General features: G+C 39.1%; 2 protein-coding genes across 4 annotated transcripts in view; one reads left to right on the top strand and one right to left on the bottom strand.

Moving 5' to 3' along the window:
* The window catches only part of SLC25A21 (solute carrier family 25 member 21), a 255,282-nt gene extending 233,473 nt beyond the window's left edge, over positions 1 to 21,809 (bottom strand). Inside the window, exon 1 of the mRNA XM_037393514.1 lies at positions 21,654 to 21,809. Within this exon, the coding sequence (XP_037249411.1) occupies positions 21,654 to 21,720 (67 nt within the window). The 5' untranslated portion in view covers positions 21,721 to 21,809. The remainder of the gene's footprint in view (positions 1 to 21,653) is intronic.
* MIPOL1 (mirror-image polydactyly 1) overlaps positions 21,508 to 25,223 on the top strand; it is a 197,276-nt gene continuing 193,560 nt past the window's right edge. For 2 of the 3 annotated variants that reach the window (XM_037393508.1, XM_037393512.1), the window contains exon 1: positions 21,509 to 21,678. The gene's annotated coding sequence lies outside the window, so the exon portion shown is untranslated. Of the gene's footprint in view, positions 21,679 to 25,223 lie in introns of all 3 variants that reach the window. The other variant, XM_037393501.1, reaches the window with a different exon arrangement.

Raw genomic sequence — 25,223 nt, forward strand, 5'->3', positions numbered from 1 at the left:
TTTTAAAGATGGAAACAATTAAAATACATTAGTGATCTAAACAGGCACTGTTTTAAAAAAAAAAACGAACTTTAAACAATCAAGGTTACACATACCCACATTTTGTTGACTAATCCTCACCTTCCCTTGATCTGCTAATATTCAGTACTTTTATACATGGAAACACTGCATCTGTGCTTACAAAAATTCACAAGAACTAAGTCTGTAGAGTTGCCTACAGAAAGAGTGATATATTCTCATGAGAAAAAACACACCAGCTGCAGGATGGCAATTGTTCTGCCTCCAACATTAAAACCTTTGACACTTCTATTAAAAAAATGACATACTGCTCCAAACGGAGTGGCCAGGCCACACCGTATCATCAATGTAACAGTCAGTTCATTTTACCAGTAAATCAAAATGGACAAAAGCTGAGAGGACTGTTACTCACATCTTCCTCTTCATTAGTAATATCTTGACCGGAAGGGTAAAGGACTCAGTATGGGAGCAGGCTTACCAAATAAATGAATAAGGAAATATTATTTAAATTCAAGTAGTTTTAAATATGTAACAAATTCAAATAAGTCTTAAATTACAGATTAAAGTAACCTGCACCGTTTGCAGTCATGTTTGAAATGCAGTACTTTAGATTTCTGGACACTGACAACCCTTCTTCAAAACAAGAACAAATTATTCAAAAGCCCAAGCACAAACTTAAGAACAGAGAGATCTTTAGATACTCACTTTTGACCTGCTGCAGTCATACCAGGCCACAAACACAGACAAGCTTCAGAAAACACTGGCATGTCTTCATAAACACGATACTGAGTCGCCTTTTTTTTTTTGCATGCTTTGATGAGCAGCAAAATTGTTAGCTTTTATAAGCATCATTAGCATAACATTAGCACACAGTGAAACGAACAGTTCATGCCCACAAGCTACTGTTTCTAATCTTCTGAAAACATAACCACTGTAGTGATGTCAGTGATCGCTTTTAGTCTTGAGGATTATATGTGCAGCACAAACTTGGCTATAGAGAAGGATGATACAGAGTTGAAAGTTTCCCGATTGACTTTTGATCTGTTTTACATGAGGCATGGGTACAGTCATTACCTTTGGAGGGAAATTACTTTTGATTACACAAGCTATATAATGTTTTAAGAGGCTCCGTTAATACTTAAAAAAAAGAAAACCAATCGTGTCATCAGTGCATATCAATTACTTTAGAGACCCAAGGAAAGAAAAGACCTCAGTATATCAGAACTTTCAAACAACATACAACATTTGCAGCTAATATACAAGAATTTAAGATACCAAACAAAAAATAAATTTAATGCTTTCCTATTACTAAAGTACTTGAATATTAGCACCAAAATGGTGGTAATTACACCATGATACAGCTTCATCATTTGTTAGAATAGGTTAAATGGTAAAACACTGAAGACTAAGAATAATCTACTTGATAACTCTAAAGTCACTAATTAATACAATGAGTAGAGATCTTTCAGACACACACAAGCAGTGCCATCACACTATATTCTATATTTATGTTTTAGTAATATACCTTGCTCCACAGGGTCTAGAGCCAGTTTTCATGAAATTCCTGTTTCAGAAGAGAAAAAGTAGCAAAATAGGACTTCAACAGGCAACAGAAATTCAGGACTAGAAAAATATGAGTGACATCACCTTCAAAATATCAATTTAGCGAGCAAAATTCAGCTAGATGAGCAGTTGTAAATACAACTGCAGGCATTAGAGAAACATGTAGACAATATACACAGACCACAAACATATCATACTTGGCCCCTTTTCCAACCAGTTTCATTTCTGTGATGGCTATTCAAACATCTTAAGTGTTGAAGTCTTCACTTGTAGGATAATAGTTAAGTTCTGGCAGTAATAGAAGCTCTACCACATTTATTAAAGGTTATGCTCTTAAAACTACCACTGTTGATGTGAGTTTCAAGAGGAATGAAGAACTAAGAACATATAGACCACTAATATACAGTATATTATTCTTTTATGCTATATATGTCTTCATATTTCCTGAAATATTTATACGCACTCATGATTTAATAGGTGCTCAAAGTTATACAGTGGTCACTGAATTCTACTAATAGCTATATCAGTCACTAGGATGTAGTTTATTAACAGATGTACATTCTCGTTCAGAGTTAGAAGAATAAAAGTGTACAGTGGAACCATCCAACTGTAAAAGTGTTATTGGAGAAGAGAACTTCAGGAAAACTGCAGGGTTAAAAGTAAAAGCATCTCAGAATAACAAAGATACGTCATTTGTAAGGCTGTGTTAGTAAGATTCAAGAAATATTTGCTTATATGGAGTTAACATCACATACAAAAACAATGAAACCAAGACACAAGTAGTCAGTGGAGCTTAGATATTCAAACTTCAGTACACAAGTAGACTCTGTGCAAGGTGACGGTATCTGAGCAGGCACTGCATCCACAGGTGCAGGACCACCAAGGTCAGCATCTGGCTGCTTTCCAAACACAAGGCCAAAGCTCCAGGTGTTCAGAGGCACTGCTCCAGCTCCACCAAGAACACATTTACACTACAGGTCTTCCAAACTGAATTGGGGTTTTACTGATCCAGGGGATTTGTGCCCAGACACCTATAACATTAGTGACAATGTTTGAAAGTAATATTATAGTTTCTATGAGTGTTTATAAAATTTATGTAATTGCTACAAAAGCTTGTCACTTCCAGACCATGAATGGCTCAAAAGCCAATTTTCTTCCATTTTAATCTAGAACTGACACTGGTGATAGTCTATGTAAAAAAGTTACTCTTAATTTAAATATTTTTAATTCAAGTGTTACATAACAGAACTTTTCAACTAATACCATACTTTCCTGCAACACCTACAGATTGATCTTTAACCACTTCCAGTAGCTTCTTTATTTCAGTATTTTTGTCCTAAGACATACTTATCTTCCTAAGACTGCAGATGGCAAACTCCCCTGCATGGTTAGGTTTCTCTTTGCACTCATGAACTCAGCAACAATACAGCAGCCTGAGTGTTCTAGTAAGCAATTTGCTTTTGTCTCCAAACAAGACAGCAGAGAAGCACAACACTGCCATCTCCACCTTAAATGCTGAAGTACAAGTATCGCACACAAAACGATTACAAAATACAGCAAACAAGAACATATGTAAAGGCTTCTAAAACTTTTACGAGGAAATTAAGAGAAATACTGTCAGGCAGAAAAATTAAGTTTAACCAACCAGCACAGCATACCAGAAAAACATCAAATTCAATAGCCTTTAAGCCTAGAGGGGACAGAGCAATGGAGCTGAAAACACAAATTCCCCTCACATTTCCAGCCTCAACCCCTGCCCTCAAGTGACCGGCACCACAAAGGCAGAAGACATACTTGAAAGTATTTCTACGTCTTGGCTTATCTGTCAGTGTTCCAGATTAATACAAACTGTGATGGCTTTTCTAGTGATGGGTTTATATGCTAGTGACTCAATTGCCGTAGCTGCCATTTGCCAGGGTTTTTCCACACACACAAGTCTGTTACACACTGAGTAAAGTGCAATACACAGTCCAAAATACATTCCCTAGATCCTAAACTCAATTTAGTATTGGTGTCTGTTCATCAGCCTACCAGTAGTACAAAGAGGAGTTTATTAAGCTCTTTCTTAAAAAGCAAAGTGGAACATTCCTTCCCTCTTAATCCTCACACAAAGCGGAGCAGCCCTTTTTCCTGCTGTGGATTATTTGAATACGTACCTTCCTTTAATGGTATTTGTTAGAGCTTCAGGTTACCTGAGAAGCAGGTCCTACAAGGGAAAAATATGGAAGGTGACAAACAACTTCATACCCACGATAGAACAGGCAAGTTAAATTGCTGATGTCTGTTAAGCTTTGGGTGAAGTTCAGAAGCAAAAGTGTTCTTGGCACTCACTGCAAACCTGATAAAACAGGTAAGCAATCCAAAAAGCCAGCTGCTACCAGAGCCATTATCTACTCTTCCTCCACTGACTAGGAATTCCTGCCAGCTTCTGCAGTTCAGGCAAATAAACCGACAGAATGCTAACCCTACTAAAAGCAATTAGGTTTCTGTCACTTAAGCTCCTTGGATCAGTTCCTAAAAGGAGAGCATAATTTCAAGGAGTTGGCTAACACAGTAAGAACAGGCATAAACACCACCCCTCTTCTTCATAGGCCAATGAGGAACACTGCAACAGAAAAATATATTGTCAACTTCAGTGCTCCCAGAATTTGTTCAGATTTTAGCTCACATCGTGACACAAAAGCCACTGAGTTGAAAGCAACAAGTAAAACAAGAAAAGCATTCTCATAGGCAGTCTTTGACTAAAGAAACAAACAGAACTTACACAAGCAACTTTATCTCTACCAACAACACAAGCTAATTGTAAAAGCAAATACCAAATGGAAAAAATATGACTATCAGACTGACAAGCACCCTATTCTGGTCTTTTAGTTTTGCAGAGTGTTGGTCCACAATAAGATAGCACACAGAAGTAACCCAACCAAGGAACAGTTTGGACAGGAAACAGGGAAGTTCAACATACAGAAAGTTCATGCTTGGTAAATAAGGAACTTTCAAGAGTCAGCTTATAAAGCTTGAGAGTTTTTTTGCTTTAGGCATCAGAATGAATAGAAGGAACTGAGTGGGTATATTTACCGGTTACAAATATGAAAAAAGCTCAGGGCCTTCATTTATTTACCCAATTTGTAGATAAAAAAAGAATATTTACATACAAGAGTAGACACTTTGGAGAAGATCACTGATGGCAAATATTTTCCCCATCAGCAGGTTTGAAACCATCAGGGTTCTGGCAAGGACACACAGGAAGACAAAGTACACAATTGTATAGTCAGTGCATCCTGCCATTTAGGTCCTGCTTGGCACAGAACATGTTTTAGACAAATCTCAGTCACCTGATGTTCTACATACAAAGCATGACCATCAGAGTTTTAGAAAACACTAGAGTTACTGAGCAAGAGCACAGGAAAAAAAATATGAAACTTCCATTGAATGGAAACAGACCTGGAAGAGATGTTATCAGTGTGAGACCACTGCCAACCTACATCCTTCAACAAATGAGGGAGAAAAGTACATGCTGGGACCTAAACAATGGAAGAAAATTTGTGCTCAATCCAGCCCCAGAAGACAGAGCTCAGCCTCCAGCTGAAAGCCAACTGAAGATGACCAATACATATGAGATGCAAGTCTCAACAAGAAATTGAACAAGTCCCAGCTACGACTGAAAGAATAAGTGAGATGTCCATAGAAGTTTCTAAAGAAAATACTGACAGTCCTCTTATATTAAAATTTCAAAGTCTAAACTAGGAAGTCAAGATGGAACAGCAACACTGCTACACAAATGTAAATAGCCTGACAGAAGACTGCTTAGGTTTTAGCTCACTTAGTACAATAAATTCAGGAGAGGGTTTTTTTTAATGGCTGTGGAGTCCATAAAAACCCTGTTCCTTACTCAGCAAGACTACCATTTGCAAACTGATTACAAATAAACTTTCCAGATATGTACCCCAGATCCTTTGGTAAAACACCAATGAAGCCAGGTCCAAAATACAACGTCAATGTGACTTTACATACATAACAGAGTAAGGGAAGTCAGATACTAAGAAGCATTTTCTTTAAGTCTGAGAAGGAAAGTTCTAGAACAGAACAGGAAATAACATACCTTAAGAAGACTGCAGCCATGAAAGAATTAATGGGAAAGGATGACACTGGTACATCAGAATCTTTCTCCTCCTTCTGCAAAGGTTTAAATTTGTCAGATGGAAAGCTGTTTTATACAAGACTCCAGGGTTATTTTCCAAAACAGATTTATGGTGCTTTTCTGTGTACCATATGGCTATTGCCACTAAACACAATATATATGATCCAGTATCTGACAACAGGTTGCACATTTTAGAAATACAAACTCAACGCTAGCTAGATTCTTCAACTCTACAGTCTGTAACAGAGGGGGTTTTTATTCCAGCACAGGTAGAAACAGAGTGTAAACTACAACAGAAATATAATTCATTACAGAAAAGTAATTTCCTACAGAATATTTTTTTTTAAATTATAGCAAGTTTTCCATCATTTCAATCAAATGTCCAAATGCAGGTAGGGCTATCAATTCAAGTCCTATGCAGGATTTCCTACAGACATAACTTAATAGCTTGTCTCAGATTTACAAGTAACTTAAAAAAAGAACCAAGCATTTCTAATAGAGTTAGAATCAGTAACTTAAATGAGATGGGATCTTTGGTGGTCATCTAGTCCAATGTCTTCTCACAGGCCAACTTTGAAATTCAGACTAGTCAAGGCTTTGTCCAGTTCATTAATTACTCTTTCTGTATTTTATAATGTGAAGACTGAAGCTTTCAACTTACATATGAATTATATACTGTTCATCCTTAATTGCTGTGATTAGCCTCCATTCTGCAATAGTTAACACAGAAGTATTTTTTTGTGATAAAGTTTAGATTTTGGAATTAAATATTTATCAAGGTTGTTTAAAAATACTCAATTAGCAAAGTAAGATTCTGAACTACATTGGTATAAAGTGAATGTTATTCCAGTTTAAAACTGTTTTCCTGTAAGCAGCATGTGACAACAGTCTTTTAAGGTGGTTTTTCTTTGCTTAAAATTAAGGCAAAATAATTTCCTCCAGTAACATTATAGCTTTTTTTCTTCGGTATGGTTTTTAATCAATTGATGTATTTTACTCAAGCAAAACTTCCAAAAATCACTGGGATAGGAATCCTTTACCAGATAGGTTATCAGATACCTCTATCCTACCAGACAGGAGCTTACTTTACTAGGCTCCATTCTATTCCTGCAGGCTTCAGTGACCTGTAGTTAAAAATCTAGTAATTGATATATGCTTTTAGGCACCCAGTTTTAGACACTCAAAATAGAAAAAAAAAATAATTTTAAGGCTACTTGCCTACTTGTTCTTCAGGGACATCAGCCTAGGCACTGCAATACTCAGAATGTTGCTGCCTGAACTTCAACTGGGCACTACAGAGTGCCCAAGCCTGTAGTCAGTAAAATAATTCAACAACAGGTCCGTTCCCATATACATACAGGGAGTAGCCACCTAGAGTTAGTAGCAAGTATGTTGACATGCCAGACACGACAGGATACCTGATGCAGATCTAGTATCGTTCAGAAAAGATTCAGGGAGAGAGTAACATTGGTTTTAGTGGAACTGAGATAGTGATTAGTCTCATGGTTCAGGTACCTCTAATTACCCTAGAACTGAGGGATGACAGTTCCCCTGAAAGCATACATGAAAAGTCAATTTGCTAGTGCTCTGAAAACAAAACAGTTATGCCTAATGTTTCCCTCAGCTAAAAAAAAAAAAAAAAATCCATTATTTCACACTCAAAGACTTGTCTGATCATCAGGGCCACTGCACATACAGTTACTTTCCCATGTCTGATCTGTACCACTATGTAAAAAAATGCTGCAAAATTGAGACCTAGAAAGAGAGCAAGAAGGAATCCAGTTTTGCAGTCTGATGAAAAGACTCTCTTGGAAAAAAGGATTTTCTCTGTTCCTTGGTTTCCTGGGCTACATGCTATGCCAAGGACAGTCCCGGTTCTTTTATTGGTCTCATGAATCTCCTGGGTCTGTTCTGAATTGTTCAATAAGCCAGAGGCACCCAGTTTTTGCTCATGCAGAATGCAAGCAGTCTAAATCTCACCCATAGTCAAAACTATTCATACTACAAACCTGAATACTGAAAGGTTTACAAAACAATTAACAAACTTATAAAATATGCTCAAGTTTTACAAACAGTTCAACCATCATACAAAATGTAATGCAGTGATTTATTCCTCTGTCCGAGTTTAATTTCTTAATCAGAGTTTGTAGTCAAAATAAAGACAAAGCTACCCCTAATTGCAGTTGCACTAGATAAGGTTCCAGCCCTATTGCTTTCCCACTGAAAAGGGGACTTACAGAACACCAGCTCCCCAAGTTTTTTGATTCTTCACAGGTTTTGCAATTAAGGTTCTAGGTGCAATTATAAAGATTAAGGCTGAACAGAAAAAGACTAGTTTAAGATTTAGTTGGTAATACTTATGATACCATCTTTACTTCAGTGGTTTTCCCTAAAGGATGCTACTCCCGTTCAGCACAGAACACATACTCACACTGAGTAATGGAGTAGCATTTAGTCTTTAAGGTCCTTTCTACTTCTTAAAAATAGTTGGAAGACACACAGATAAGGCAAGGAGAAAAACTTAAAATAATTACAAATAAAGCAGTTAAAACCATCTTCTCCTCCCTCCCAGGATTATGTCCCTGCCTCTCTACAAGTTGCATAAAACACTCATGCGTCAGTAAACATGTCTACTTTACTTACAGGTGTCTATCTCGGGGCAACAGATAAGACTAATCATTCCTACAAATCTCAGCACACTAACTGAAGTCTTCAGTGAAAATACTCAAGTAGCATAAGGTGATTCATGCATAAACACAAAAAAGTAGTCAAATGTTGTATATGTAAGTGATAACATATCACATGAGAAGATACTAAATATTTAAATAGAAAACCATTATTCTTTCCATTCACTGAAGAACATATACATCGATATGTAGAAAAAGGTTGTCCCATAATGAAAGGTAAGATCACACTACACAAGCATAAGGGTTGTTGCCCAAGTTATATCAGCCTAATTCCAAGCATTCACTCCAGGGCTGCAAGACTAAGCAAATGACTAATCCAATTAAGAGAGATATGTGTCAATAATCAATATTCTTGCAAAACTTTAGAACATTTCTGAACATAGAAAATATTTGTGTGCAAACAGTATCTAACCACAACACTGTAAAACTGCTTTATCAGCAAAATTTGTAGAAGTCCTTTCTACACTGCCCCTTCATAGCAAGAATTTTGACAAGTGCCATTTGTAGTGGATGTTTAAGGGCTATCTGCCTCAAATTTGTGACCACATTTTGCTTCTCAGAAGTCTTCAGAAGATACTTGTGTTTGTATAAGCTTTATTTTTTTAAATCAACTTATTTTTTCCTATCAATTTTCAAGAACTACTTTTGTTTGGAGTCTGTACAATCCTTCCGTTTATTACTTAGCTGCCAGAAATATTTGCATTTCAGGCAAGTGCAGCGTTACAGAAAAAGTTATATCAAATGTTAAAGTTCAGTACAGGGTAGATTATACCTTTTACAGATTTTCCAGATCTATAAACATGCACTGCATGCATAGGAACACAAATATAGAAAGTGTGTCCCATTTATATACCACTTGAACAAGGTGTTGCATTTTCTCTTTGTTCTTGTATGAATTGCCAGGCATCATCCTATTTTTATACAATACAGTGTTAATTTTTAGAAGCATCTTTTCCATTTATTTTCCAGTTATAAGCTAAATTTCAAATCTTGGTTCAAGAAGAAAAGCTTAGGCAGAAATTATTTTGTTTACAGTGATACCACATAGGTACCACACACTCATTCACTAGTTTTTTATTAGATCTGTGCTGTGCAAAATGGTTATTGCCCATGCCTAATATACATTTGTCTATCAACATTTACCTAATAGCAACAAGCCCTAGAAGAACAAGAGAATGAAAGCTTTTTCAGGAACAGGATAAGATCTCCTCCTTTCACTCCCTTTCTGAATCAGAGATACAACTTTTATGCCACTGTTGACCCAATATCCACTCTTACATGAAAGAAAAGGCTCCAAATCCTGCAGAACAATAAGTTTTTTTCCAGGAGAGGACGACTCCAGTTCTAACCCAGAAGTAATCAATGAGATTAGGTAGCAGGTGCGGCATTTTTAAGTAAACTTAACAAGGTCCACTCAGCACAAAATACATCTCCAGCTCTGCTGGCTACATCAACCTGCCTAATCACAAGTGACAGAAAACAACAAAAAACACTGTCCCAAAGAAAAGTGACCATGAGATCTGGGCAAAGAGTATTTTGCAGTTCAAGTGCCAAGCATCCAGTTAATGTTTTAGTGCAACCTTTGCATCAGCCTACAAAGAAAAAAATTTCTGCCAGTAAAGTAGTAATTGGGGAAAAAAAGATATTTAGCAGTGACAAGAACAGCTGTGTCTATTAGCACAATTCCAAATCAATTACAAATGGCAGAATTCTAGCATCTCAGTAACTTACCTAGCTAAAGACATAAAGAGCCAGTGTTGCCCAAATAAACTTCAAAAGACTCAAGAGACTTATTTTTTTATCTGTCAATCAAAAAATTTTCAAGAGGTCAATTTTGATAATTATGACAGTGAAATAATGAAGAATTTTTCCAAGATGTTGTTAACGGTCATAGATAAAGCCATAATAGTCATCCACACTACAACATTAACTGCAGCTTAACAGAAACTATTACGTGTTGAAAAACAGAAAGTAGTAAAAATACTAGCGACTGGTAAGTCCTATTACCAGTCTTCAACTGATACTACATTTTAAGTTCTACCATAGGCTTTAACAAGTTTTGGGGAAGGTATAAATGACATGGTAAATTTGCTTCTGAATTCAAGGAACTTTTAAAGATGTCTGTTTCCTATTTAGCTCTCCAGCAAGAAACAATATTTTCATTTGTAAACATACTGTTTCATAATCAGACATTTTGTGCTTTTGAGGGTCCCCAGAAATAAAATCCACTGAACTCTAATGACTTATTTTAAAAATAAAGCAGTATCTTTTCAACATAAATCTTTGAATACTTTCTGCACCCCTCCACAATCTAACATATAAGGAAAGATTTTAAGGAAAATTTAATCTACTGTCCAAATATAACTTTACTTTAAACATGAGGTCATCTAAACATCTGTCTCCAATATATCCTAAGGGATTTAAATCAAAAGTCTGCTAAACATGTACAATCATTTTGAAAATAAATAACAGAGCAAATTTAGTCTTGATTATGATTATCATGCTTTTTAAAAGGAAACATTTATTCTAATAAGAAAAATCTGAACTAATTTAAACTTTATGGACATTACAGAGAATAGTTTCATACTCTAAGGTATTTCTTTCCATGTAGTCTATTCTCTACCAACACTCATTATTTTATATTTGCAGAAAGCCCATATGCTTTCTTTCTCCCTTTCAGAAATGTCTGATCAATAAAGCTGTATTTCCTAAGAAGTACAGTTTTGCGGAAAGGAGAAAAGTTTGCTGACAAATCAGCAGAAGAGATTGATTTGTTTGCTTTTTGTCATCTAGGATAGCCATCATCATACTTCACACTGAAGAATATGCCAGAGAATATTGCATCTTGATACTTATTTTCTTCACTGCTTCGAGGAAAAAAACTACACTTGTTACCCAGTCAGCATTACAGTTTGCTATTGTAACATTTTTACTTTTTTTTTTTTTTAAGTTTAGTAAAATTAGTAAAATTTTTACTATAGGTAGAAGTGGCAGCCATGTCTCCCCAGCTTAATTCAACATCCCAAAACCCATTCAGAAGCCTCACCCCATTTAAGAGAAGAGAATGAAGCTCTCATCCATACAACATAATACTTTTAAGTCCCATTCCTTTGGCTTTGTAACCACAGACTTGGAAGTGAGTGAGGAGCAGGGCTGTAAGGACTCTCAAAGCTCTCAGGTTCTTCCAGAAATCTTTCCTTCTTAGAATACTGCTGATCCCTTTTATATAGGCACTTTTTGACAAGGAACTGTTCCAAGGGTGAGCTAGCACAGCAATCTAGAGACAGAATGCCAAGGATATGATCACAGAAGCACCTAAAAAGGATGCTGGGCACAATGTTTAGAATCTGCAGCATGAACAAGGCTAACACTCTTGTTCACACTATTACGCAATTCTGACAGAACTAGGCTGTATATACTCCTACAAGATCATGCTGCCATTGGTCAGCATCTCTAGGGCAGTATTTTAGAAAACACATTCTACCAACCTATAAGCAGCTTGATGCTTTTGTTTTCTACTTGTTGCCGTGAGGTTATCTTAAGCACATGTGTGTACACCATCACATTGCAAACCTGCCCGTAGAGAAACTTTACATAACCAACCTAAAAAAAGCTAGTGTGTTATCACCGGCCTCAGGCATTCACAATCTCATGACTCAGATCCCAAATTTGTCTAGAAGTCATGAGAACCACCTTTAAAGTTTGTTTGGGTTTTCTATTCTTAAAGCCTCTACAATTCAACATTTCAAGCTTTAATGCCAAAACACTGAGGATAAGATAATTTTATTAAACTCAAGTTTTAATCAAACTTTCAAGTTTTGAAACTAAATCACATAGCTCCACAAGTTGGAAGAGACATCAAATATCACAAAAGTGATAGTAAAGAGTTACATTTGGTTTCTGTGTCTATGATTATGGCAGTTAGAACCATCATTTGAGTTTTTCTGTTTGGTTGGTTTTTTACCATGCTCTTCATATTTTTACCAAGTTCAGTATGCTATCTGGAATCAGCTGAAAAAACAAAGTTGAGCAATATTTACTATACATCCAAAATATATACTAATTTTTAAAATCAAGCCTCTAACTAAATATGAAGAAATAAGTGTTGGTGAAAAAAAAAAAAAGTAAAACTTAACGCTGTTGCAAAAACAGAATTAGCTCTAAGAGAAACTGAAATAGTGTGAAGAATTTTCTCAAACTGTAAGTACTACTAAGACTCTCCTTTTGCTTCTGGGAGTGTTGCTGTTTGGGGACACCAGCCACACATCAGCACATTTCAGTATAATAAAAACAGCAAAAAGCCCAGGAAACTAGGATAACACCCTGAACTGGGAAATGATCCATTGACTAAAGGCTGAAAGATGACCCATAAACTATGTTTCCTGCCAAAAACTGGCAGATTGAATAGGATCCAGAGGAAAAACAAAAGCAGCTGTTAACAGTGTAGTTCAATGACTGAAAAGCAGATCTAAAGGCCAATTACTCCTGTGTTTCCTTCCCCACTGTATGGATGGGACGTGCCAACAACATTCAAACTTTCTCAGATATAACAATATTTTCTCATCAGAAAATCACCACTATAGACAATTGAAACCTTACATGTTTCATATATTGGTGAAATGATATCTAATTGTAATGAGCCCCAGGACAAGACATGCTGCAGGAAAAAGGGCAGGTACTTACCCTGGAGCTATTGAACTTTCAACACAACCAAAGCAGTTGACCTGTACTACAGACTTTCAGTACAGAAACTACTATTTTATAACAATTGATATTTAGTACTTTCTTGCACAAATGACAATCAGGCATCAGAGAGCGAGAGCTTCCAATTATAAAAATGGTATTGATTTTATCCATCACCAGGATCAGTGATTGTTTCCACAGGCAGCAAATGCCAATTCATCTCCTCAGAGGGGAAAAAGTTAATTACATATTTTCAACTCCAGTTGAAGCAGAACAGATTTAAGGCTTTTATGATCAAGATGCAGACACTTGAAAATACTTAGAGGCATCCCTGTAATGGAACTACTGTCAGTTCTCTCCATTCGTGGCAATATTGATTTTCAAGACTTCCAGTAGGATTTTTCCTACTTGCTTTAGCTTTTTTAGCACTTTTAATTCATAACAGCCCTAATCACAATACTTAGACCAGCCTGAGTAGTTTAGGTTAACATACCCATTTTTCAGAGAAAACGTCAGAGTTTGTCTTCTAACAAATTAGGTCTTCCAGTCTCAGTGGTATGATTTTGAGTGTCTCCCACCATGCTCGCTTGAAATAGGAAAGTAACAAGCATAAGATAGAATGTTTACAAGTATAAAAAGGACATCCAAGGTAGTGTCACAGGAACTGAGCTACAGTTAAGGGAAAAATTTGTAATATCATTACTTCACAGGCAAAGCTCCCAGAAATTCATCACAGAAATAACCAGAATCAGTTTTCATTTTCCTTTCTAGAACACTGCCACAGAAACACATTATTACTATCAAAAGGTACGCTTTGGTTTTTTACATTAGAATTTTATTCTTATTACATAATTACCCTTTGCATTATGAAAATTTAACAAGGATTTGAATATGAACACTAGTCACTAAGCACAACTGACAAAACACACTAATAAAAAACTGTTCTTTATCCAGATATAATCTTTGTTTACAGAAGTTATATCAACTTCTCAGATCCGCCTCTGCAGACAAAGCATTTTTTGCCTATAAACATTAAGACTGGAGCATGCCTCTTGTAACTACTTTGACTACATATTTGATTTTAAATGTATAATATATACTATTCTTTAACTTTGAAATCTGACAACAAAATATTTAGAATTTGTTCTGAAGTATATATCTAAGCTTTTATGCTTTGCTATAGTTCTCATTGCTGCCAATACGTGAAAGAAGTTAACGTAGGCTTACAGCAGTGTGAAACACAGTAGTCTTCACTTTGTTTACAGATGGGCACTGAGGTTTGAAGGGAGCTCTGCAATATCACAAAATCTACAGTAAAATTAGAATAATGAAGACTCAGATTCCTCACTCTGCAAAAATCAGTAACTAGCTGCACATTGATTCCACTGGGCCAGGAGTTTATCCTAACTTTTGTGATTTAGGTGGTATCTTAGCCTTAGGAACATCTTTTGACCTTTACCAGTGATACATCACTATGCAATTTTTGCGGTTGATTCCAGAAAAGTCCAGTTCAGTGCCATCGGTTTTGCAGTACACATATGAAACCAGTATTTATTGATCATTATTTGTTTTATATCTTTAAGTTTTGCTTTCACATATCATCCAAAATAACACATGCTAATCTTCTCACTTGCAACATCTTCAACATACATTTTTATTCATCTTCTACCCACAGGAAAAGCAAATTTAGCGTCTTATTGTAGTATCACGCTGCCATCTTGTGGGGAGTAGAGCAAATTAGTATGGATAACCATTACTCCTGAGGTTTTGAGGTTTGGGGCTGGTCATTTGGTCAGTTGGGGTTGGTTTTTTAGGTTTTTGAGAAAAAACTTGTTACACTAAAACTAATAGAAAAACTTATAACCTCTCTCAAAACTCTCAGGCTTACCACATACACAGACTCTTAAGGATGAACGTCTTATTGCACACTCATAGAGGATTCCGTGCATAAGTTTTGTTACCGTTGGCTAACATTCCAGACTAAATAAAGCTCAGCCAACTACTTGCTTTCCCCAGTGTTTCTCTTGGAACAAAGACAGAATGGGACTGATGAGTTTGCTGCAGGATGTTCAAACCAACAGTGAGTATCAGAGCAAGGCAACACTAGCTTAGTTTGAAATTTAACCCCCAGATTCAACAAACAGTTTGTTATGAACAATTTCCAAGTCCAGATGAAAAAAAATCATCTTTTGAAGGTCCCAGATTCTACAGAAAGTACTAATCATACAACAGGTGACACATTAAGTTTTATGAAAAATCTTAGTTTGTTATTGTCACTATTATATAAACATGTAAGAATTTCTTTGTAATATCTTAACCCCCATATAAAAGATATTACATTTTAAAAAGACATAGCCTGAAACACATTTAAGTAAGTGTTCCAAATAGGTGTTCATAACTTGTTAGTACACTGCAATGACCCGATCAAAAAACATCGGTTTAACCTGAACACTACATACAGAGGTTTTCAGTTGTTCCATTTAAAGTAAAACTATATTGCAAGGATATTGCTTCTTTGAATTACTTAACTGTCTGAAAATTTATAGGAATTTCTCTAGCTGCCAGTTCGCATATACAGCACAGTGTATGAAAGCCCACAAAGATTTCATTAGTTTCCACTAAAATTAAACAAGATCTTCTGAGGCAACCTCACAACATTTAAGGAAAATGCATATGAAGCAAACAGTCTAATCAGTCTTTCAAATTCAGAGGTGAATCTATTGTCATCAACTGGTACAAAAGGGAAGGCTCAGAGCCTGAAAAATGTTACTTAATGTTTGAAATGCTGTAGTAGACAGGGCTATACTATAAAAACTTCCCCTGGGGAATGTTCACAAAGTGAATGTAACTGGTTCATTACATGGCATTCTGCATACTCTCACCTAGCTGGTCACTGCACTTTTCTGCAGCACAGAGGTATATTCTCATGGGATGAAAATTATCACTTCACCTGATTTTTTAGTGCCCAGTAAGCCAACATCAGCAATTCAACTATACTAACTCTAAAACTAGCATCGGTTTCTGTAAGCTTCCCCAGTGGCTGTTCCGTGTTCCCTATGCCCAAGGACCCACTGAAGTCAACCTATCCTGAACACTGTATTCCCCCTCTGAACTGTATAATGATGAAAGCAATAGGGGTTGCACAGACCTTGCAAAGGTATTTCATAATTTCTTTTTGATAAAACACAGTACAGAGGGATGGTTGTCTGAGCAGAAACAGACTGACAACTTTCAAAGTCTTAACTCCCTGACTGTGTCTATGTCCTCCAGATTCCTCAAAGCATGCTTGAGGAGGTTCAGGATATCTGACCTCAGCTCACACACAGTTAACCTTTTGGTCTTCTCTTCACCCAAAGCTCTCCTCACTATATTGCCACCCAAGCAACTCCCCTCCAAAGCTTTAAGTCCAACACAAGGTAGCACATTATCAATTGCTCAGCCTAGCAGAAAAAATTGGCTTCACTGGTAGGAGCAAGTCCATAACCCTGGAGTACTTTAGCTTGTAGAAAGTTTTCCTTGAAACTAATACTAGACTGCTTCCTACTCTTAGCTTTTTAATATAAATGGTCCTTGTTAACAACTGAAATGCCAAATAAAGGTAGTGCAAGACAATGAGCATGTACTGCGGTCTTTGATATTTCAGCCTTAAACCTTCCTCTGTCTGAAGTCTTTTAAGTACTCAAAAATATTATGGTTTCAAGTTAAGATAGTTACAAGGTTTAGCTAAGTACTTAGCTAGTTGAAATTACCTCTGAGCATTAAGTTATTATTTCAGTAACACGTCAATGCCAACTGCATGGCTTAAAAGCAAGAATAAAGCACCTAAAAAACCACAGAACACTCATCCTAACTTCAATCCTCAGAAAAATGTCCGCAAAACAATCAAATTAAACAGGGGGGAAAGGAAGAATTAGTCAATTTTTCTACTGTTTAAAGTGCTTCCTGTACATCTGTCACACTCCTATTCATAAGGACCAAATAAACCATGGCGTTTCAGAGTATGCTGGCTAGCATACCCTGTAAGGATGTTTGCCTGCCTAATGCCTCCAGTGATAGGAAGACCAAACAGTGTTTAATACTGTATTTGCATCCAACAGTCTTACTCTGATGAATGGCTTTCCTGCTTAAAGATCTTGTTCAAATGAGTTGATGCTATCCAGGATAATCAACTTGAAATCAGCCTGAAATAAAACACCTCTTAAAAGGTTTGGACTTTCAGAAGAGCTTAAGAGAATTAGATTCCCAAATCTTATTAGATTTCAATGCAGCTGGAAACCTAACTCCTTCCAAAAATAAATAAATAAATATCGAAGCCAAGAGGTCCAGACATGCAAAAGCCCCACTGTCCCATGAAAATATGAAGAATGGGGAGGAAAAAAGCAAGTCCTAGTTATTCTTTATTTTTTTAAAAGGTCATTTTATTCTTACTTTCCCATAATAATTTTGCAATAAGAAAGCCAATAGCTCATGTTCATTTATTAAATGGAATTAGGAAAAGAAACACACTGAATTACAGCAGAAAAGTACTTAAGGATAAGTTCAATTTTACTGATCTGAAAAACATGTAATCTTCTATTTATCACCCCACTATATATATTAAATAAATTCTTCAAAATTAAAAATGTTTAGATTTGCAAGTGTATGAAGAAAGAGAGGTGATCATACACACTAAGCATTGTCTCCCCCTGCAGCCTTTTGTTATTAAAGCCCGAGAACACACCTATACCAAGTAGCAGCATTCTAAAACCTTCAGGGCATCTACATCCAGCCACTTCCCTCAGCCAAGGGTCACCTGTGCCAATGTTTATGGCGGCATTTGCACTTCATCATTCAAAGTGACTCAAGACTGATGTCTGGGCAAATGGATCTGGGTATCACACAACACAGCTTGCAGTATTCAATTCCTCTCCATGAGGAAAGAAATCTCCACTAACATTGTATGCAACGCTATTTTACTTTCTGCTTTTTCCATACAGGCAGAAAAAACAAGGCGTTTCTGATCCTTGTGAATCAGAAAAACAATTCTTCCCATTATTTGAACCCTGCATTGACTGGACTTCTCAAACAGCTTTTTTTGAAAACTGCTGTAAAATCTAAGAAAAACAATTAGCAATTCCCAAGTTGTTCTTTTCACAGTGATTTTTACAGTTTAGGGAGTTTATTTTCTGTTTCTTTTTTTTCTATAAATTCCACACATGCCTTAGTTTACTAATTAACCACTAAGAAAAAAGGAGTACGCCTGCAGTTTACTGTACTGAAAGGGACAAAACTCACTAACGAAGTGACCCAATTACATTTCAATCAAAGTCCTAGTCTTCACTAGTGTCATACACCAGGCAAGCGAAAAGAAAAACAAGTACTTTCAATTATGCTATGAACCTCCATTCAGGAACCTGAAAGACAGGAGCAAACTGAATGTCAACAGAAAGAACCCAAACCAACACAGAATAAGACTTTGTTCATATTTAAGACTGAATTCACCCTCAGGAAGCAAAGCTTTCCATTTAATATAAAGTCAAATTACAAGCCATGCAGAAGCAGATGCACCCCTTGCCACAGACATGAAGTACACACAAGATCATGTCATCCTGGAACTTTACAGTTCAGTTACAGCAGAGTGCCATGCAAGTTTATCTTTAACTTAAAAATGCCTCAGACAGCCAATGGTATGTTTAAACCTTTTCCTTTACAACACTGCATATTTTCTCTTTCCTTCAGCATGCCAGTATCTTCCATTTTATCAGTCTTGTAGACTAGGGCGTTGTGCTTGATTTCTTTCTTTCCTCTTCCCCTATCTTTAAGTCCATGAACAAGTCCTGTCATCTTCCATAAAGCTTCAAAAATCCCTTTCTTCCTGTTCCGACAGTTTAGGCTTATCTTTAATCATTTTCCACTCGACCTAGCAGAATTACTTCTTATCAGATCCTTTTGCATCAGACATGCAGATGCTAAATAACCTCTCATTTTACTTATGCAGACATTTCTGACCCTTCAAATACACCTATTCTGCTATAGAGTTCATTCCCCTGCTGCTTCTCTAGTTTCCATCATTGTTTTGACAAAGACACCAACTTACAGCATCTTTCTTATAGCTTCATACATTCCTTGTGCTTAACTGAATAAGTTAAGATGAACAGAACTTCTTACAAATCTAAATGTTAGTTCACCGTGATAGTTGTTTTGGGGTTGTTTTTTTTTTCATTTTCCTGAAACAGCTACCAGGCTGTGGTACAGGCAGCAAAACCACCCTAGGGTATCTGTGACATTGACACGAGGCCAATAAATATGGCATAACACCTACAAGAGCCTTATGTCCTTCTGCACAGGCAACCATAATAATATAGGGTATCTAAAGTGATACTGGGAAGCTAAGTTCAGGCAACCAAACCCCTCACTAGGCTTAAATATAAGTACACTCTCAACAATTCATGTCCTCTGTCCTTTCCTTCCTGCTTCCACCTTTCCCATGATAGATCCACACGCATCTGAGAAATTTAACCTTTAGACTGAAGGCCTCAAAGCTACAGCCTTCCTCTTCCATCTTCTCTATAAGTCACCAAGAAAAACAGCATTGACTTTTACTTTTAAGCATCTGTCAAGCAAGTTTTAAAGGTTCAGCCATTTCTCCTTAATACCCTAGAGCTCCCAATTTGAGCCATACATTTACCAATCCCTCTGGTACAATTCTAATGTTATACAGATCTAGAGAACAGTCCTTCACTGGTTTATTCCAAAACCAGTAAGTAGAATTTTCTTTACAGATTTAAGGCTACCGATGGAGCTAAGGAATTTGCCTGTCTGACAGGAGACAAAGCAAAAGGATGGAAGCATCTTTTAACAGTATGCCTCTGGGCTAGATTCAAGAGGCCTTATAAAAAGTGTTTGGTGCAGATCAGTTGCGTCCTTGACTTAAAAATTCTCTCACCTGAACCTTTATGCCTACCAGATCAACAAGTAGCTTTCATGCTGTCTTTTCCCCTACACCATCCTCAAACACACTCTTTTTGCAATTCTAATCCTTCTGTAAAACTTTGCCCTTATCTAAACAACAATTTTCTTTCCAGGGCATTAGCCGAGTTATCTGATCTTCTATGAACAAAGAGAGCCTGTAAAGAAAACAGGCTACTGCCAGAGGATGGGAAGATACAGAGTTAGAGCAATCTGAATCACTAAGGCACAGGCCCACTGCTATGGGCAGATAAACCTGTCATTTACAAAACATCTGGTGGCAACACACCTCAGTATCCCTTCAGGTATGAAGGGCCTTCAACAGCCTTGTGCAAATTAAACTTTTCCTTTCTCTCCCAAGGGAAGAAAGGGGTGGTATTCAAGCAGAATCTTAGAAAACTTTAGGAATATCAAAGGGTGCAGAAGAGCTACATAAATCCAGTTATACAATACACTGGAAGGGCCAGGACAGCAGACCTCTCTGCTTCTGCTGTCCTGGCATCTCTCTGTGTCAAAGCAGAGGGCTGGAAACAAAGGACATGCAGAGTCATGAGCAGGAAAAGGAAGCGCTCAAAAGTGTGTTGATGGCAGGAATGCGTAAAAGTGCATTTAGGGGCAGCAGTGGAACTAGAGGGAATGGAACAGAAGCGCACACATAACATTATGACCACATAGGACTTACCCACAGCAGAATCTTGCCCGTGCACGTTACACTGCAACATTACCACGTAGCTTTCCTCTTTCATATGAGACATAATGTGACAGACAGCATTTGGACCCCAAAAGAGATGCTACAGATCACTTAAAGACACACTACACAGTTGAAATGGTAACAGGATTGATATATATACACACACTGAAAAAGCAGGATATTGTGTACATATTCCCTATACTTCAAGCAGACAAACAGATTTATTCCAATTCAGAGAAAGCAAAGTGATGAAATTAACTAGCAGTGCTGTTGTTGCTGAACAGACGTGTAGTGTTTTGACACTTGTAGTATACACAATGTAACGAATTTCTAACCTCGACTTCCTGAAAGTATTAAAACAAACAAACACACACAGAAACGCATTTCCATGTATCACTGCACCTCTTTCTCTGTAAGGCAGCGAAGGAGAGCTCGAGGGGGAGTTTCGGGAAAGGGGACGAGGCTTTGTGCCCCGCACCGGCGCCGCGGGCAGGTTACACGGGCTCGCAGCGAGCTCACGGCCGAAGTCACCCCATCTACCTCAGGCAAGGCAAGACCGACGGCCGGCCGCCCGCCAGAGAAGCTCCCGAGGGGGCACCGATGACTGTTACCGTTGAAGGGGCCCGCCTGCCGCCCTTATCACCCGAGGGGCTGCGGGGTGTGCTGAAGGGAGATACACCCAGCGCCGGGCAGCGCCCCTCACCGCAGGTACCGCCCGGACCCGCCGCGCCGCTCCCGCCCCCGGGACCCCTGGGCCGCCTCAGGGGCCCGCCCGGCGGGGGAGGAGCCGCCGCCCAGCTCGCACCGTTCCCGCCGCCGCTCCTGCGCCTGAGGAGAGCGGCGCGGCCGGCTGCACCTCGGCTTGGCGGAGCGCCGGTGGGGGACGGGCAGACCCTCCCCGCCCAGGAGGAACGCGCCCACTTACCCGCCGAGCCTCCGGCGACGACTTGGTGAGAGGCCTCCTGCAGAAAGCACCCGGGCTGCCGCGCCATCCTCGCCCGCGCCGCGGCGAGAGGCAGCCGGCGCCTGGAGAGCGGCGGCCGCGGCGAGGCCGGCTCCGCGCGGTCGGGTGGGAAGAGCCGGGGGGAGGCGGGAGCCGCTGTTATCGGCGGGGGGGGGGAGGGGGGCGCGGGCGCGCGGGGCGGGACCCGCGCGGGCGGGAGGCGCGCGGCCGCGCAGGGCCCTTTAGCAGCCGGCGGGCGGAGCGCGGCCCCGGGCTGGCAGCTGCGGGCGGTCACGGCGGGGGAAGGGCGCCCCGATCGCTTCCAGCCGGGAAACTGGGCCGCGCTCGGGCGGCCGGCGCTGGGATCGCCCTCGCTGGGGCAGGGAGGCCGGGCTGCGGCGGCCTGTCGGTGCGCTGGCGGGGGCAGGCCTGTCACCTCCTGGGGTGACACCTTTGCTGGCGCCGCACGGCACGGGCTCCCGCCGCTGCTGGGCCCCAGCTAACAGCCGCGGATCCCTGGTGCTGCGCTGCTGGGCAGGGTTGGGGGTGCCACTCGGCGCCGTTTGGCTCACCCGCTCCCCTGAGGCGCGCTGTTCTTTTCAAACCTTTAGACTTTGGCTTCAGGTCTTCGGTGTTCAAAGGACACAGGTATTTTGTCACTCGGAGAGCGGCTGCCGCACGTGTGATGCAGACCTATTGGACCATCTTAATAAATGAAACAGTGCCAGGCCTCGAGTGCTGGGACAGTCACTGCCATTGCTGACAGTCCCCGATGTTTTCACCCACGTCAAGCCATACCTTTCCAGAATATGCCAGGGTACAATGTGGGGGACAGCATGGGCTCATCCCCCGAGGTGGCACCATTGAAGTGGACGACAATTCAGCCGTATGGGTGCAGAACACACAAGGACATTTATTCTCAGGGCCAGATGGGCACAGATCCTTTCTGCTTACTGGTACAGACACGGTCTTTTTGACTTAGAGCCTGATCCAAAATGGCACTGAGGTTAATAAACCCAGCTTAAGCACTTTATGAACAACTGGATATCTATATGTTCCTATGGATTTGGAGCCTGCAAAAGTTGGGAGCAGATGCAGTATTGCAGGTGGTCTTTTATTTTCCCTGCTGTATCGCTGACCCTGTTCTACTAGTCAACCCCCCAGGTTACCAACATCTAGCTTGTTGTGGTTTAGCCCCAGCTGGCAATTAAGTACCACACAGCCCCTTGCTCACTCTGCACCCCCAGAGGAGTGTGGAGGAGAACTGGGAGAAAAAGGTAAAATTTGAGGGTTGAGATGAGTAACTTAATAATTGAAATAAAACAATAATAATAGTAATAACAATGACAACAACAACAATTGTACTGAAAAGGACAGAGAAGGGGAATCGAATAAAATCCAAAAGGAAGGGGAAAAAAAGTAATGTGCAATACCGTTTCTCACCACCCGCGGACCGATGCCCACCAGTCCCTGAGCAGCGATCCCAAGGTCCCGGCCAACTCCCCCAGTTTATATACTCAGCATGACATTCTGTGGTATGGAATACCCCTTTGGTCAGTTCGGGTCAGCTGTCCTGGTTGTCTCCCCTCCCAATTTCTTGTGCCACTCCAGCCTTCTCAGTGGCAGGGCCTGAGAAACTGAAAAGTCCCTTGACTTAGTGTAAACATTACTTAGCAACAACTGAAAACATCAGTATGTTATCAACATTATTCTCACACCAAATCCAAAACACAGCACTGCACCAATCAGTAAGAACATTAACTCTATCCCAGGCAAAATCAGGACATAGCTGTAAAGATTTTTCCCTTGTCTCCCTTTCTTCCTAACCCTGAATAGCACTGTGGTTTCTAATACTCTTCTGTTTCATCCTTTTGCACATAGCCCACAGCCTCTAGTACTGCTGATTTTTCATAGCCCAAGAGAAGGTTTGTCCACTCTGAGCTTGTCCTCTGTTTATTTTCTAGCAACCAGGGGTACGTACAAGCTCAATTACATTGGTGTGGGGGAGAAAGCAGAGCTACTGTTGATCTCAAGGGCACATTTATTAGGGTTAAGATGGATTGAAGGAAATGACTCTTGGATAAGGTGCTAGACTGTTTGTTTAACCAGTCACGTGGATAATTTGGGATTATTTTTTTTCTTCTGTTTTTGTGGGGTTTTTTTTTTGCTTTCTTGCTAATAGCTCTACAGTGTTAACAGACAAGGATATTAATTTTGAGTAAGAAATCCTTCATGTTATCTTCAAAGTGATTCTGAATTCCATGTGTGATCTTGAGCATCTTGAAATAGAACTAGGAGGCTATATTTGCTGGCACCTTTTCAAAAGAGAAGGAAGAGAAAGGTAGATTTTACATCCTTATTTTTTAATGTCTCTCCCCTGAAAGACAGACAGACTTGTTGCCTTACAAGATGATCAGCTTATGCTAAACTCAAAGCATAGGTAATTTGTAACTAGGTATATTTATGTATTCCTGCAGTACAGCTACCAAAGCCAAATGTTGGTACTTATTTCTTTCTCTATTCCTTAAGAAGCATATATAGATCTGTTTCATATATCTGGATAGTATACTTATGCTCTGTTTACCATGTCTGAGATAGGTATTTGACTGCAGTCTACTGTCTATATACATTTTAGTTTAGTAAGAGAGGGGCTTCCACACATTCACTTAAAGCATTTGGAGTCGTGACTTTAAGGAAGAATCCTAGGCACACCAGAGGCATTATGCTAAAATCGGGATTTCATGAGTCTGTAGGAATATATGTAGCATAGCAAAGCTGAAGAGAATACATGCTGGTTTTCCTTTCCCTCCAGTCGTGGAAAGGTACCTTTAAGGTACCAGAGAAATATGCATTTTTTATAATATTACCACATCTTTCCCTCAAGGAAAAAAGTTGAGGAAAAAGTCCATTGTGAAGAAAGACACACTTAACTACCATAAAAGTGAAGCTGGAAATACATAAAGTTGATGGACTGGAAAAAATAGCATTCCAGCATTCTGGTGGATGGAATTCCTATAGTCAAAGAGATTAATTAGTAAATGAGAAAAATAGATTTAAATGAAAGATAAAATATATTGTAGATTGGGATTAAAATGCCATTATTTATTTCATAGGGTGGAAAGCAGTGCAGTCAGAGACAATTTGTTTCAGATAGTATTGTGAAGGAGAGTTCTCAGATCACAGCTCCAGACTGGGTGGATGGAGATATAAAGGTGACTGTTGGACAGAGGAAAGATTCTGGAAGTAAATGAAGCAAAATAACGAAAACTTGTTAGAAGCAAGATTCATTGCATTTAAATGTCCACCTCATTCACTGGGAAAGAACCTTTTTTCCCACCAACAAAACCCCAATGATTTTTATATGAGAAGCATTTTGACAAGAAAACGTCCTTCAACAGCCTACAAGTGGGGGTTGTGCACAAGGTTCTGAAACGACAGTGTTTTCATCCCCCTCGCAGGCTTTTCTGCCAATCGTTTCTCAAAACTTTTAAAACACACTCTCCTGTTTTGAGAACAGATTGCAGGAGCCATAGTATTTGGAAGCCAAAACTT

This window comes from Falco rusticolus, chromosome 7 (assembly GCF_015220075.1).
Source record: "Falco rusticolus isolate bFalRus1 chromosome 7, bFalRus1.pri, whole genome shotgun sequence".
Taxonomy (NCBI): domain Eukaryota; kingdom Metazoa; phylum Chordata; class Aves; order Falconiformes; family Falconidae; genus Falco; species Falco rusticolus.